Below are 12,297 nucleotides of genomic sequence, written 5' to 3' on the forward strand. Positions count from 1 at the left end.
CGTGCAACTCCGCGCTGCCTCCAGTTTACGGGCCAGCGTGCAACTCCCAACTCAGTCCTGTTTACTATAACTCCACTTCCTACCTGTTACCAGCCACATCCAGCACGTGAATCTCTGAAGCGTTTGCAAGTTCAGGTGGGAGATGTGTCAGCCGGTTGTCACGGAGACTCAGCACATTTAAACTCACACAACCTCCCAATTCAGCTGGTAAAGCCACGAGTCTATTCCGATCCACATTCAGATTTGTTAGTTTCTTCAGTTTCCCAATAGATCTCGGGAGTGTCTGAAACCAACAAAGAAAATTTCAGCAAAGAACAAAGAACAAGAACAAGACAGCCCTGGAATAGGTCCTTTGGCCCTCAAAGCCTTCGCCACACATTTTGCCCTTCAATGCTAAAACTATCTTCACTTGCAGGATCCGTATCCCTCTATTCCCTTCCTATTCATGTGTTTGTCCAGGTGCTTCTTGAATGCTGCTACTGTGTCTGCTTCCACCACCTCCACTTGCAACACTTTCCGTTCACTCACCACCTTTTATGTGAAAAACCTGCTTCGCACATCTCTTTAGACTTCCCCTCCTGCACTTTGAACCTGTGTCCCTTAGTAATTGACCCCTCCACCCTGGGGAAAAGCCTTATACTTTCCACTCTATCCATGCCATTCACAATCTTATAAACTTCTATCAGGTTCCCCCCCTCAACCTCCAGCGTTCCAGTGAAAACAAACCCAGTCTAGCCAACCTTTCTTCATTGCTAAAATCCCTCAGACCAGGCAACATCCTCGTAAACCTTTTCTGTACCCTCTCCAAAGCATCCACACCCTTCCGGTAGTGTGGTGACCAGAACTGTACACAATATTCCAAATGTGGCCTAACTGAAGTTCTATAAATCTGCAGCATAACTGGTTTATTCTTATACTCAGTGCCCCTTCCAATGAAGATAAGCATGCCATAGGCCTTTTTTTACTACCTGCGCTGCCACCTTCAGTGATCTGTGGACCTACACACCCAGATCCCTCTGCATATCAATACTCCTAAGGGTTCTGCCATTCACTGTATAATTCCCACCTGTACATCACGTCACCTCACATTTGTCCAGATTAAACTCCATTTACCATTTTTCTGCCCAAGCCTCCAAATGTTCAACATCCTGTTGTATCCTCTGACAATCGTCCTTACTATCTGCAACTCTACCAATCTTTGTATTGTCCGAGGTTGGGGAGGGTTTTTACTAATGCGCCTGGGGGATGGGAACCCATGTAAGGAGTTAGAAAGGGGGGAGCAAGGACAAAAACAGAAAGGTAGAAAGGGATTAGAGATAGTGATAGGCAGAGAAACCAAGGAAAAAGTTCAAATAGGGCTATTGAGAAAAATAAGAGCAAGACAAATGATATGAAAAAGACTAGTTTAAAGGCTTTGTGCCTTAATGCATGGAGCATTTGCAAAGAAACAAATGAATTAATTGCACAGATAGATGTAAACGTGTGCGATATAATTGGGATTACGGAGACATGGCTGCAGGGTGACCACGGAACAGGAGCGGAATGTCCCAGGGTATTCAGTAATCAGGAAGGACATGTAAAAAGGAAACAATTGCTGGTTAAAGAGGAAATTAACACAATCATTTTCTTTTTTTTTTCCTATTCATTTGTGGGATGTGGGCATCATTGGCTGGGCCCAGCATTTCTTGCCCGTCCCTAGTTGCCCCTTGAGAATGTGGTGGTGAGCTGCCTTCTTGAACCGTTGCTGTCCACCTGCTGTGGGTTGGCCCACAATGCCATTAGGGAGGGAATTCCAGGATTTTGACCCAACAACAGTGAAGGAACGGCGAACAGGATGGTGAGTGACTTGGAGGGGAATTTGGAGTTGGTGGTGTTCCCATATGTTTGCTGCCCTTGTCCTTCAAGATGGAAGTGGTTCTGGGTTTGGAATGTGCTGTCTGAGGATCTTTGGTGAATTTCTGCAGAGCATCTTGTAGATAGTACACACTGCAGCTACTGAGCGTCGGTGGTGGAAGGAGTGGATGCTTGTGGATGTAGTGCCAATCAAGCAGCTGCTTTGTCCTGGATGGTGTCAAGCTTCTTGAGTGTTGTTGGGGAAGCTCTCATCCAGGCAAGTGGGGAGTATTCCATCACACTCCTGACTTGTGCCTTGTAGATGGTGGACAGGCTTTGAGGAGTCAGGAGGTGAGTTACTCGCTGCAGTATTCCCCAGTTTCTGGCCTGCTCTTGTAGCTACTGTGTTTATGTGGTGAGTCCAGTTGATCTTCTGGTCAATGGTAACCCCCAGGATGTTGATAGTGGGGGATTCAGTGATGGTAACACCATTGAATGTCAAGGGGTGGTGGTTAGATTGTCTCTTATTGTGATGGTCATAGCTTGGCATTTGTGTGGCACGAATGTTACTTGCCACTTGTCAGCCCAAGCCTGCATATTGTCCAGATCTTGTTGCATGTGAACATGGACTGCTTCAGTATCCGAGGAGTGAGAAAGGATATCAGCTCTGACAATGTTAAGTCTGATTGGGAGAGTTGAGAAATGCCAAGGAGCAAAAAACATGAGTAGGTGTCATATACAGACCCTTCCAATTGCAGTGGTGATGTCAAGAATGGCATTAAACAGGAAATTAGAGATGCATGTGATAAGGGAATATCGGTGATCATGGGTGATTTTAATCTGCACATAGTTTGGGCAAATCAATTTGGCCACAATGCCATAGAGGAGGAATTCCTGGATGTATATGGGATGGTTTTCTTGACCAATATGTGGAGGAAACAACTTTAGAGCAGGCCATCTGAGATTGGGTACTGTGTAATGAGAAGGGAATCATCGTCAATCTCGCTGTCCGAGACCCCTTGGGAAAGAGCAACCATAACTTGATAGAATTTTTATCAAGATGGAGAGTGAGGTAGTTGATTCAGAGAATAGGGTGCTGAACATTAATAAAGGAAACAATGAAGATATGAGGCATGAGTTGGCCTTGATAGATCGGGGAGAATTACTTAAAGGGATAACAGTGGAAGGCAAAGGCAAACATTCAAGCAACGCATAGGGGAACTGCAACAACTGTTTATTCCTGTCTGTCGCAAAAACAAAATGGGTAAGAGGGTCCATCCATGGCTTACAAAGGAAATAAGAGATAGTATCAAATTCAAGGAAGAAGCACACAGACTGGCCAAGAAAAATAATAAATCTGAGAACTGGGAGCGGTTTAGAATTCAGCAAAGAAGGACCAAGGGATTGATTAACAAGGGAAAAACAGAGCATGAAATTAAGCTTGCAGGGAACATCAGGACTGACGCTAAGAGTTTCTATAGGTACATGAAGAGAAAGAGATTGGTAAAGACAAATGTAAGGCTTTACATTTACAAGCCTACAGACAGAAACAGGGGAATGTATAGTACAGCACATAGAAATGGCTGAGCAACTGAATACATACTTGGGTTCTGTCCTCACAAAAGAGGGCACAAATCAGCTATCAGAATTGTTGGAGGATGCAAGATTTAGTGAGAGAGAAGAATTGAGGGAGATTAATATTAATAGAGAAATGGTGTTGGGATAATTGATGGGATTGAAGGCCAATAAATCCACAGGGTCTGATAATCTACATTCCAGAGTACTTAAGGAAGTAACTTTAGAAATAGTGGATGCATTGGTGGTTATCTTCCAGGATTCTTTAGCCTCTGGAACAGACCCTGCAGATTGGAGGGTGGCTCATGTCACTCCAATATTCAAAAAAGGAGGTAGAGAGAAAACAGGGAATTATAGACCAGTGAGCCTAACATCGATAATGGGGAAAATTCTCAAATCCATTGTCAAGGATTTTATATCACAGCATTTAGAAAACAGTGACAGGATCAGACAGAGTCAGCGTGGATTTATGAAGGGGAAACCATGCTTGACAAATCTGTTGGAATTCTATGAAGATCTAACTAGTAGTTGACAAGAGAAGCCAGTCGATGTAGTATATTTGGACCTTCAGAAAGCTTTTGACAAAGTCTCACATAAAAGAGAGCAATGTACAAGATTAAAGCGCATGGAATGGGGGAAGTGTATTGAGATGGATAGGAAACTGTTTGGCAGAGAGGAAACAAAGAGTAGGAATTAATGGGTCCTTTCCAAATTGGCAGGCAGTAACTACTGGGATGACACAGGGATCGGTGCTGGGACCCCAGCTATTCATGATATATATTAATGATTTGGATGAGGGAACAAAATGTAACATCTCCAAGTTTGCTACAACTTGATACCAAGTTGGGTGGGAGGGTGAACTGAGGAAGATGCAGAGATCCTTCAGCATGATCTTGACAGGTTAGGTGAGAGGGCAAATCAATTGCAGATGCAGTATAATGTGGATAAATATGAGATTATTCACTTTGGAAGCAAAAACAAGGCAGCAGATTACTACGTAAATGGCTGTAAACTGGGAGAGGGGAGTGCGCAGTGGGTCCTTGTGCACCAGTTGCTGAAGGTAAGCATGCAGGTACAGCAGGTGGTAAAGAAGGTAAATGGTATGTTGGCCTTCATCGCGAGAGGTTTTGAGTACAGGAGCAGGGATGTGTTGTTGCAGTTATACAGGGCCTTGGTGAGACCACACCTGGAGTATTGTGTGCAGTTTTGGTCTCCTTTTCTGAGGAAGGATGCTCTTGCTCATGAGGGAGTGCAATGAAGGTTTACCAGGCTGAATCTAGGGATGGTGGGTCTGACGTATAACGTGAGATGACTAGGTTGGGATTGTTTTTGCTGGAGTTCAGGCGAATGAAGGGGGATCTCAGAGATGTATAAAACTCTAACAGGACTGGACAGGGTAGATGCAGGGAGGATGTTCCCGATGGTGGGTGTGTCCAGAACCAGGGGTCACAGTCTGAGGATTCGGGGTAGACCACTTAGGACGGAGAGGAGGAGACATTTCTTCACCCAAAGAGTGGTGAGCCTGTGGAATTCATTAACACAGGAAGTAATCAATGTCAAAACACTGAATGTATTCAAGAGGTGACCAGATATAGCACTTGGGGTGAGTGAGATCAAAGGTTATGGGGAGAAAGCAGGATTAGGCTATTGAGTTGGATGATCAGCCATGATCATGAAGAATGGCGGAGCAGACTCAAAGGGCTGAATGGCCTCCTCCTGCTCCTGTCTTCTATGTTTCTATGTTTAATACCTTATCAAAGACTTCCTAAAAATCCAAATCTATTGCATCCACTACTTCCCATTTTATCTATTCTGCTTTTTACCACCTCAAAAAAATTTGGTAAATTTACCAGGCATGATATCCCCTTCATGAAGCTGTGCTGACTCTGCTTGATAATACAATGGATTTCTAAATGCTTGCTATTACATCCTTTCTCATAGACTCTTAACATTCTCCCAATAACAGACATTATGCTAGCTGGCCTTATAGTTACAGGTAAAAGTGTGAAGTGATTCATTTTGAAAGGTTGAATTTGAATGCAGAATACAGAGTTAACGGCAGGACTGTTGGCAGCGTGGAGGAACAGAGGGATCTTGGGGTCCACATCCATTGATCCCTCAAAATTGCTACGCAAGTTGATAGGGTTATAAAGAAGGCGTATGGTGTGTTGGCTTTCATTGGCAGGGGAATTGAGTTTAAGAGCCACGAGGTTATGCTAGAGCTCTATAAAACTCTGGTTAGACCACACTTGGAATATTGTGTTCAGTTCTGGTCACCTCATTACAGGAAAGATGTGGAAGCTTTGGAGAGGGTGCAGAGGAGATTTACCAGGATGGTGCCTGGACTGGAAGGCAGGTCTTATGAGGAAAGGTTGAGGAGCTAGGGCTTTTCTCATTGGAGCGAAGAAGGATGAGAGGTGACTTGATAGAGGTGTACAAGATAATGAGAGGCATAGATAGAGTGGATAGCCACAGACTTTTTCCCAGAGCGGAAATGACTATTACGAGGGGACATAATTTTAAGGTCATTGGAGGAAGGTATAGGGGAGATGTCAGAGGTAGGTTCTTTACACAGAGAGTGGTGGGCGTGTGGAATGCGCTGCCGGCAGTGGTAGTGGAGTCAGATACTTGAGACTTTTAAGCGACTCTTGGATAGGCACATGGAGGATAGTAAAATGTAGGGTACGCAGGGTAGATTGATCTTAGTAGGATAATAGGTCGGCACAACATTGTGAGCCGACGGGCCTGTACTGTGCTGCACTGTTCTATGTTCTATGTTTTTTTTGTTCTATGTAACGCTTGTTTCGTTACCGTGTATTGGCTGTAACACGACAGATGAATGGTGGATGATGTTTGGATAACGCAAACTTTGTGCTGTACAGTTGTAGTGATTTTCTATCGCGATTTCTCATGGCAATTTTTTACAGCATGAGGTCACACAAGAACGCAACTATCATGTTATAGGAGAACTACCTGTGCCTGATTTGTCTCTCCTTCCCTTTCGAAATAAAGTGGTTATGCTGGCAGCTTTCCAATTCTTTGGGACTTTTACAGAATGTAAGGATTCTGGGAAAGTTACAACCAGTGCATCCACTGTCTCTGTAGCTGCTTCCCTTCAAATCCCAGGATCCATCCTGTCAGGTCCAGAGAATGGCTGGTCCTTTCACCCCATGTGGTTCCCGGACACATTTTCATGAGTGATAATTACTGTTTTTATTTCCTCACCTCCTCTTGATTACTGAGTAATTTTGGGATTATATTAGTGTCTCCCACTCTGATGAAAAGTTTTTATTCAGCTCCTCTGCCATTTCCTGGTTCCTCATTATTATTTCCCCAGCCTTATTCTCTCTGGCTTCTCTCTTCCTTTTCATAGATTGAAAGCAGCTTGGGCTGTGGCACCCAATGTGATTGCAATTCAGACATGTGTTTAAAATCCTGATCAGATGGGACAGAACCTACACAGTGTGTTAAATAAACAGCGTAAGCATGAAGTCCAGTGCGTTGTCCACTTACCGTCAGCAGGTTCTCAGTGAGAATGAGCTCCGTCAGGTGGAAACACTCACCCACCGCCTCAGTTAGCTCTGTTAACCGGTTCTGATCCACCTTCAGAATTGACAACTGCTTCAACTGGCCTGGAATCACAAGAAGATCATCTGAGAACTTGAGGGCAGGCCTGATTCTAGAGCTCGGCCCTGTGTCCAATCCAGGGAAACTATACCCAAGGAACAGGAATAGGCAGCCAGCAGCGTGATTGGAAGGATGTTGTTAAACTTGAAAGAGTTCAGAAAAGATTTACAAAGAGGCTGCCAGGTTTGGAGGGTTTGAGCAAGAGGAAGAGGCTGAATAGGCTGGGGCTATTTTCCCTGAAGTGTCGGAGGCTGAGGGGTGACCTTATAGAGGTTTATAAAATTATGACAGGTATGGATAGGGTAAATAGACAAGGTCTTTTCCCCAGTGTAGGAGAGTCCAAAACTAGAGGGCTTAGGGTTAAGGTGAGGGGGGAAAAATTTAAAAGGGACCTGAGGGATACCTTTTCATGCAGAAGGTGGTGCATGTTTGGATTGAGCTGCCAGAGGAAGTGGAGGAGGTGGAGACAATTACAAGATTTAAAAGGCATCTGGATGGGTAGATGAATAGGAAAGGTTTAGAGGGATATGAGCCAAATGGGATTAGATCAGTTTAGGATAGCTGGTCAGCATGTGGTCAGCATGAAGAGTCCGTTTCCACGCTGTTTCATTCTATGAGACTCTACCACCCAACCAACCACAATGGAGTCCGTGCTGGTCAAAACAGCCACCTAACTATTCTAAGGTAACAAGGTGTACAGCTGGATGAACACAGCACGCCAGGCAGCATCGGAGGAGCAGGAAGGCTGACGTTTGACCCGAAGCATTAGCTTTCCTGCTCCTCTGATGCTGCTTGGCCTACTGTGTTCATCCAGCTCTACACCTTGTTATCTCAGACTCCAGCATCGGCAATTCCTACTATACTGAACTATTTTAATCCCATTTTCCAGCACTTGGTGCACAGCCTCGTGTACCTTGGTAATACAAGTATACGTCTAAAGATGATTAAATGTTATGTGGGTCTCTGACTCTGTGACCCCTAAAAGCAGTGAGCTCCAGATTCCCACCACCTTTTGGGTGAAAAAGCTTTTCCTCAAATCCCCTCTCAACCTCCTGCCTCTTCCATTAAATCTATGCCCTTGGTCGTTGATCTCTCCATCAGGAAAAGCTCCTATTGCCTCCATCTATGCCCCTCAATTTTCTAAATCTCCATCATGCTCCCTCTCACTCTCCTCTACTCAAAGGAAAACAAACCCAATCTGTCCAATCTCTCTACATAACAAACTCTCCAGCCCAGACAACATCCTGGTAAATGTCCTTTGCACCCTCTCCAACACAATCACATCCCTCCTAGAACATGGACTGAGAACGGCACACACTGGCTGTTGCCTCACCAGCATTTTATACTCTTGAACTCTCTGCCTCAGCTAATAAAGACAAATCTCCCATATGCCTTCATAACCGCTTTATCCACCTGCCCCGATACCCTAAGGAGTGGTCCTCCTGATCCTCAGTGCTTCGTAGGGTCCTACTATTCATCATGTATTCCCTGGCCTTGTTTGTCCTGCCCAAGTACATCTCACATTCTTATCCCTATTGAATTCCATTTGTCACCGATCAACCCATCTATGCCCTCCTGTAATCTAAGGTTATGCTCTTCACAATTTACTGCCTACCAATTTCTATATCATCCTCAAACTTACTGATCAACCCCATTTTCTCACCCCAGTCAGCTGAACCAAGGCTCGCTGCAGTCCGTGTCTCTGTATCAGGAACACCCTCCCAGCCCCAGGGATTTGGGTACACTTCTCTTGTCACTCTACGCACCAATGCCATCTGGTATGGATTCCAATGGGTTCTGGGAGAGAAGGAGGTCAGTCAATGCCACGAGTCCACTGATCTCATTGGGGAGCGTCTCAAGTTTGTTTTCTGAAACATCCAGACACACCAGACGTCTCAGGTTTCCCAGTTCCTGGAATAAGGAACAGTGCAGGAATTATATTCCACAGTCTAAACAAATCCCTGTCTCTCCCCAAAACCCTGTACCAATCCCCAAACTAATCCCACTGCCCCGCGCTCTCACCATAATCCTGTATCGATCCTCAAACTAATCCCACTGCTCCGTTCTCTCTCCGTAACCCTGTATCGATCCGCAAGTTAATCTCACTGCCCCGCTCTCTCCCCATAGCCCTCCAATCCCCAAACTAATCCCACTGCCCTACTCTCTCTCCATAGCCCTGTATCAATCCCAAACTAATCCCACTGTCCCACACTCTCCCCATAGTCCTGTATCAATCCCCAAACTAATCCCACTGCCCTGCACTCTCCACATAGCTCTGTATCGATCCCCAAACTAATCCCACTGCCCTGTTCTCTCTCCCCGTTGTTCTGTCTCAATCCCCAACCAAACTCCCAGCACGGCTCTCCACCTGTAGTCCTGTAAACTGACAGCTCATTGTGACTGAAACCTCAAACTCTTTCTACTTGGGAGCTCTCTGCTCTTACCGGTGGCAGTGCAGTAAGTTGGTTCCTGTCTAACCAGAGTTCACGTAAATTTGGCAGAGCTCCAAGTGTGTCCGGCTGCAAAACAAGGAACCGAAATGAGTCAGTGTCACACAGCGAGGCATGAAGACCACAGTGAACCAAGCTTTAGATCAAAGGAACAGGGGAACAAAGACCAGACCCACAACCCTGACCGCACCCAGCCCCTCGCCGTGACCCTGCCCTGGCCATACCCAGGTGTTAGAGTTTTGATTAATACCTGTAACTATGGTGTTGTAGCTATTGGAGACTTGGTTGAGAGGGAGATAAAACTGGCAGCTTATCAGTACATGTTTTAGATGTTTCAGAAACAATAGAAATGAATGTAAAAGAGGTGGGAGAGTTTGCATTACTGATAAGGGAGAATATCGTAGCTGTACTGAGGGAGGACATGTTTGTGAGGGGGTGAACTCATCCAGTGAGGCCATATTGGTACAGCTCAGGATACAATCGCTTTGATGGAATTGTGCTACAGGCCTCGCAACAGCCAGTGGATCAGACAGGAACAGGTAAGTGGTCAGACTGCAGAAAAATGTTACAACAAAAAGATGAAGGGTCCAGGCCCGAAACGTCAGCCTTTCTGATCCTATGATGCTGCTTGGCCTGCTGTGTTCATCCAGCCCTTGTTGTCTCGGATTCTCCAGCATCTGCAGATCCTACTATCTCTCTCACAACAATAGGGTTGTTGTTTTGACTGGGACTCCTTAGCATCAGGGGCTTGAACTGGGGATGCGGGTGGGGAGCGGTGTTGGTGTGGGGAGGTGGTGGTGTTGCTAGAGATTGCTTGGTGGGTCGAGGGTGGTTTTTTTAGTCCAACTCAGGATGGGGCCATACTATACCTGGTATTAGGGAATGAGCCTGGCCAGGAAATTAAAGTTTCAATGGAGGTGCATTTCAGGAACAGTGACCATAATTCTCTAAGTTTTAAGTTACTTACAGATATGAACAAAAGTAGTCCTTGGGTGACAGTATTACATTTGGGGAGAGCTAAGTACCACAATATTAGGCAGGAACTGGAGAATTTAGATAGGGAGCAGCTATTTGAGGGTAAATCCACATCTGACATGCAGGAATCTTTTAAAGGCCAAATGATTAGAATTCAGGACCTGACTGGATATATTCAAAAACCCTGCAAGAGGACCTCTACAAACGGGATGGTCTACACCTCAACCAGAGGGGTACCAATATCCTGGGGGGGAAATTTGCTAATGCTCTTCGGGAGGGTTTAAACTAATTCAACAGCGGGGTGGGAACCTGAATTGTTGCTCCAGTGTACAGGAGGTTGAGAGTAGTGAGGTCATGAATAAGGTTTCAAGGTCGCAGGAGTGTACCGGCAGGCAGGAAGGTGGTTTGAAGTGTGTCTACTTCAATGCCAGGAGCATGCGGAATAAGGTGGGTGAACTTGCAGCATGGGTTGGTACCTGGGACTTCGACGTTGTGGCCATTTCGGAGACATGGATAGAGCAGGGACAGGAATGGTTGTTGCAGGTTCCGGGGTTTAGACGTTTCAGTAAGATCAGGGAAGGTGGTAAAAGAGGGGGAGGTGTGGCATTGTTAGTCAAGGACAGTATTACGGTGGCAGAAAGGACGTTTGATGAGGACTCGTCGACTGAGGTAGTATGGGCTGAGGTTAGGAACCGGAAAGGAGAGGTCACCCTGTTGGGAGTTTTCTATAGGCCTCCGAAAAGTTCCAGAGATGTAGAGGAAAAGATTGCAAAGATGATTCTGGATAGGAGCGAAAGTAACAGGGTAGTTGTTATGGGGGACTTTAACTTTCCAAATATTGACTCCAAATATTGACTGGAAACACTATAGTTGGAGTACTTTAGATGGGTCAGTTTTTGTCCAATGTGTGCAGGAGGATTTCCTGACACAGTATGTAGATAGGCCAACACGAGGCGAGGCGACATTGGATTTGGTACTGGGTAATGAACCAGGCCAGGTGTTAGATTTGGAGGTAGGTGAGCACTTTGGTGATAGTGACCACAATTCGGTTACGTTTACTTTAGCAATGGAAACGGATAGGTATATACCGCAGGGCAAAAGTTATAGCTGGGGGAAAAGGCAATTATGAGGCGATTAGGCAAGATTTAGGATGCATAGGATGGAGAAGGAAACTGCAGGGGCTGGGCACAATTGAAATGTGGAGCTTGTTCAAGGAACAGCTACTGTGTGTCCTTGAGAAGTATGTACCTGTCAGGCAGGGAGGAAGTGGTCAAGCGAGGGAACCGTGGTTTACTAAAGAAGTTGAATCTCTTGTCAAGAGGAAGAAGGAGGCTTATGTAGAGATGAGGCGTGAAGGCTCAGTTAGGGCGCTTGAGAGTTACAAGTTAGACAGGAAGGACCTAAAGAGAGAGCTAATAAGAGCCAGGAGGGGACATGAGAAGTCTTTAGCAGGTAGGATCAAGGAAAACCCTAAAGCTTTCTATAGGTATGTCAGGAATAAAAGAATGACTAGAGTAAGATTAGGGCCAGTCAAGGACAGTAGTGGGAAGTTGTGCGTGGAGTCCAAAGAGATAGGATAGGCGCTAAATGCATATTTTTCGTCAGTATTCACACAGGAAAAAGACAATGTAGTCGAGGAGAATACTGAGATACAGGCTATTAGACGAGACGGGATTGAGGTTCATAAGGAGGTGGTGTTAGCAATTCTGGAAGGTGTGAAAATAGATAAGTCCCCTGGGCCCGATGGGATTTATCCTAGGATTCTCTGGGAAGCTAGGGAGGAGATTGCGGAGCCTTTGGCTTTGATCTTTATGTCGTCATTGTCTACAGGAATAGT

General features: G+C 45.4%; 1 protein-coding gene across 1 annotated transcript in view; it reads right to left on the reverse strand.

Annotated features, from left to right (window-relative positions):
- The window catches only part of scrib (scribble planar cell polarity protein), a gene marked incomplete at its 3' end in the record, with an annotated part of 101,927 nt that overhangs the window by 73,630 nt on the left and 16,000 nt on the right, over nucleotides 1-12,297 (reverse strand). The window contains exons 6-9 of the mRNA XM_048617339.1: nucleotides 9,480-9,554; nucleotides 8,802-8,946; nucleotides 6,922-7,040; nucleotides 84-283 (exon numbers count right to left, since the gene is read on the reverse strand). Of these exons, the coding sequence (XP_048473296.1) occupies nucleotides 84-283; nucleotides 6,922-7,040; nucleotides 8,802-8,946; nucleotides 9,480-9,554 (539 nt within the window). The remainder of the gene's footprint in view (nucleotides 1-83; nucleotides 284-6,921; nucleotides 7,041-8,801; nucleotides 8,947-9,479; nucleotides 9,555-12,297) is intronic.

The sequence above is a fragment of the Rhincodon typus genome, chromosome 2 (genome assembly GCF_021869965.1).
Source record: "Rhincodon typus isolate 14 chromosome 2, sRhiTyp1.1, whole genome shotgun sequence".
Lineage (NCBI taxonomy): Eukaryota > Metazoa > Chordata > Chondrichthyes > Orectolobiformes > Rhincodontidae > Rhincodon > Rhincodon typus.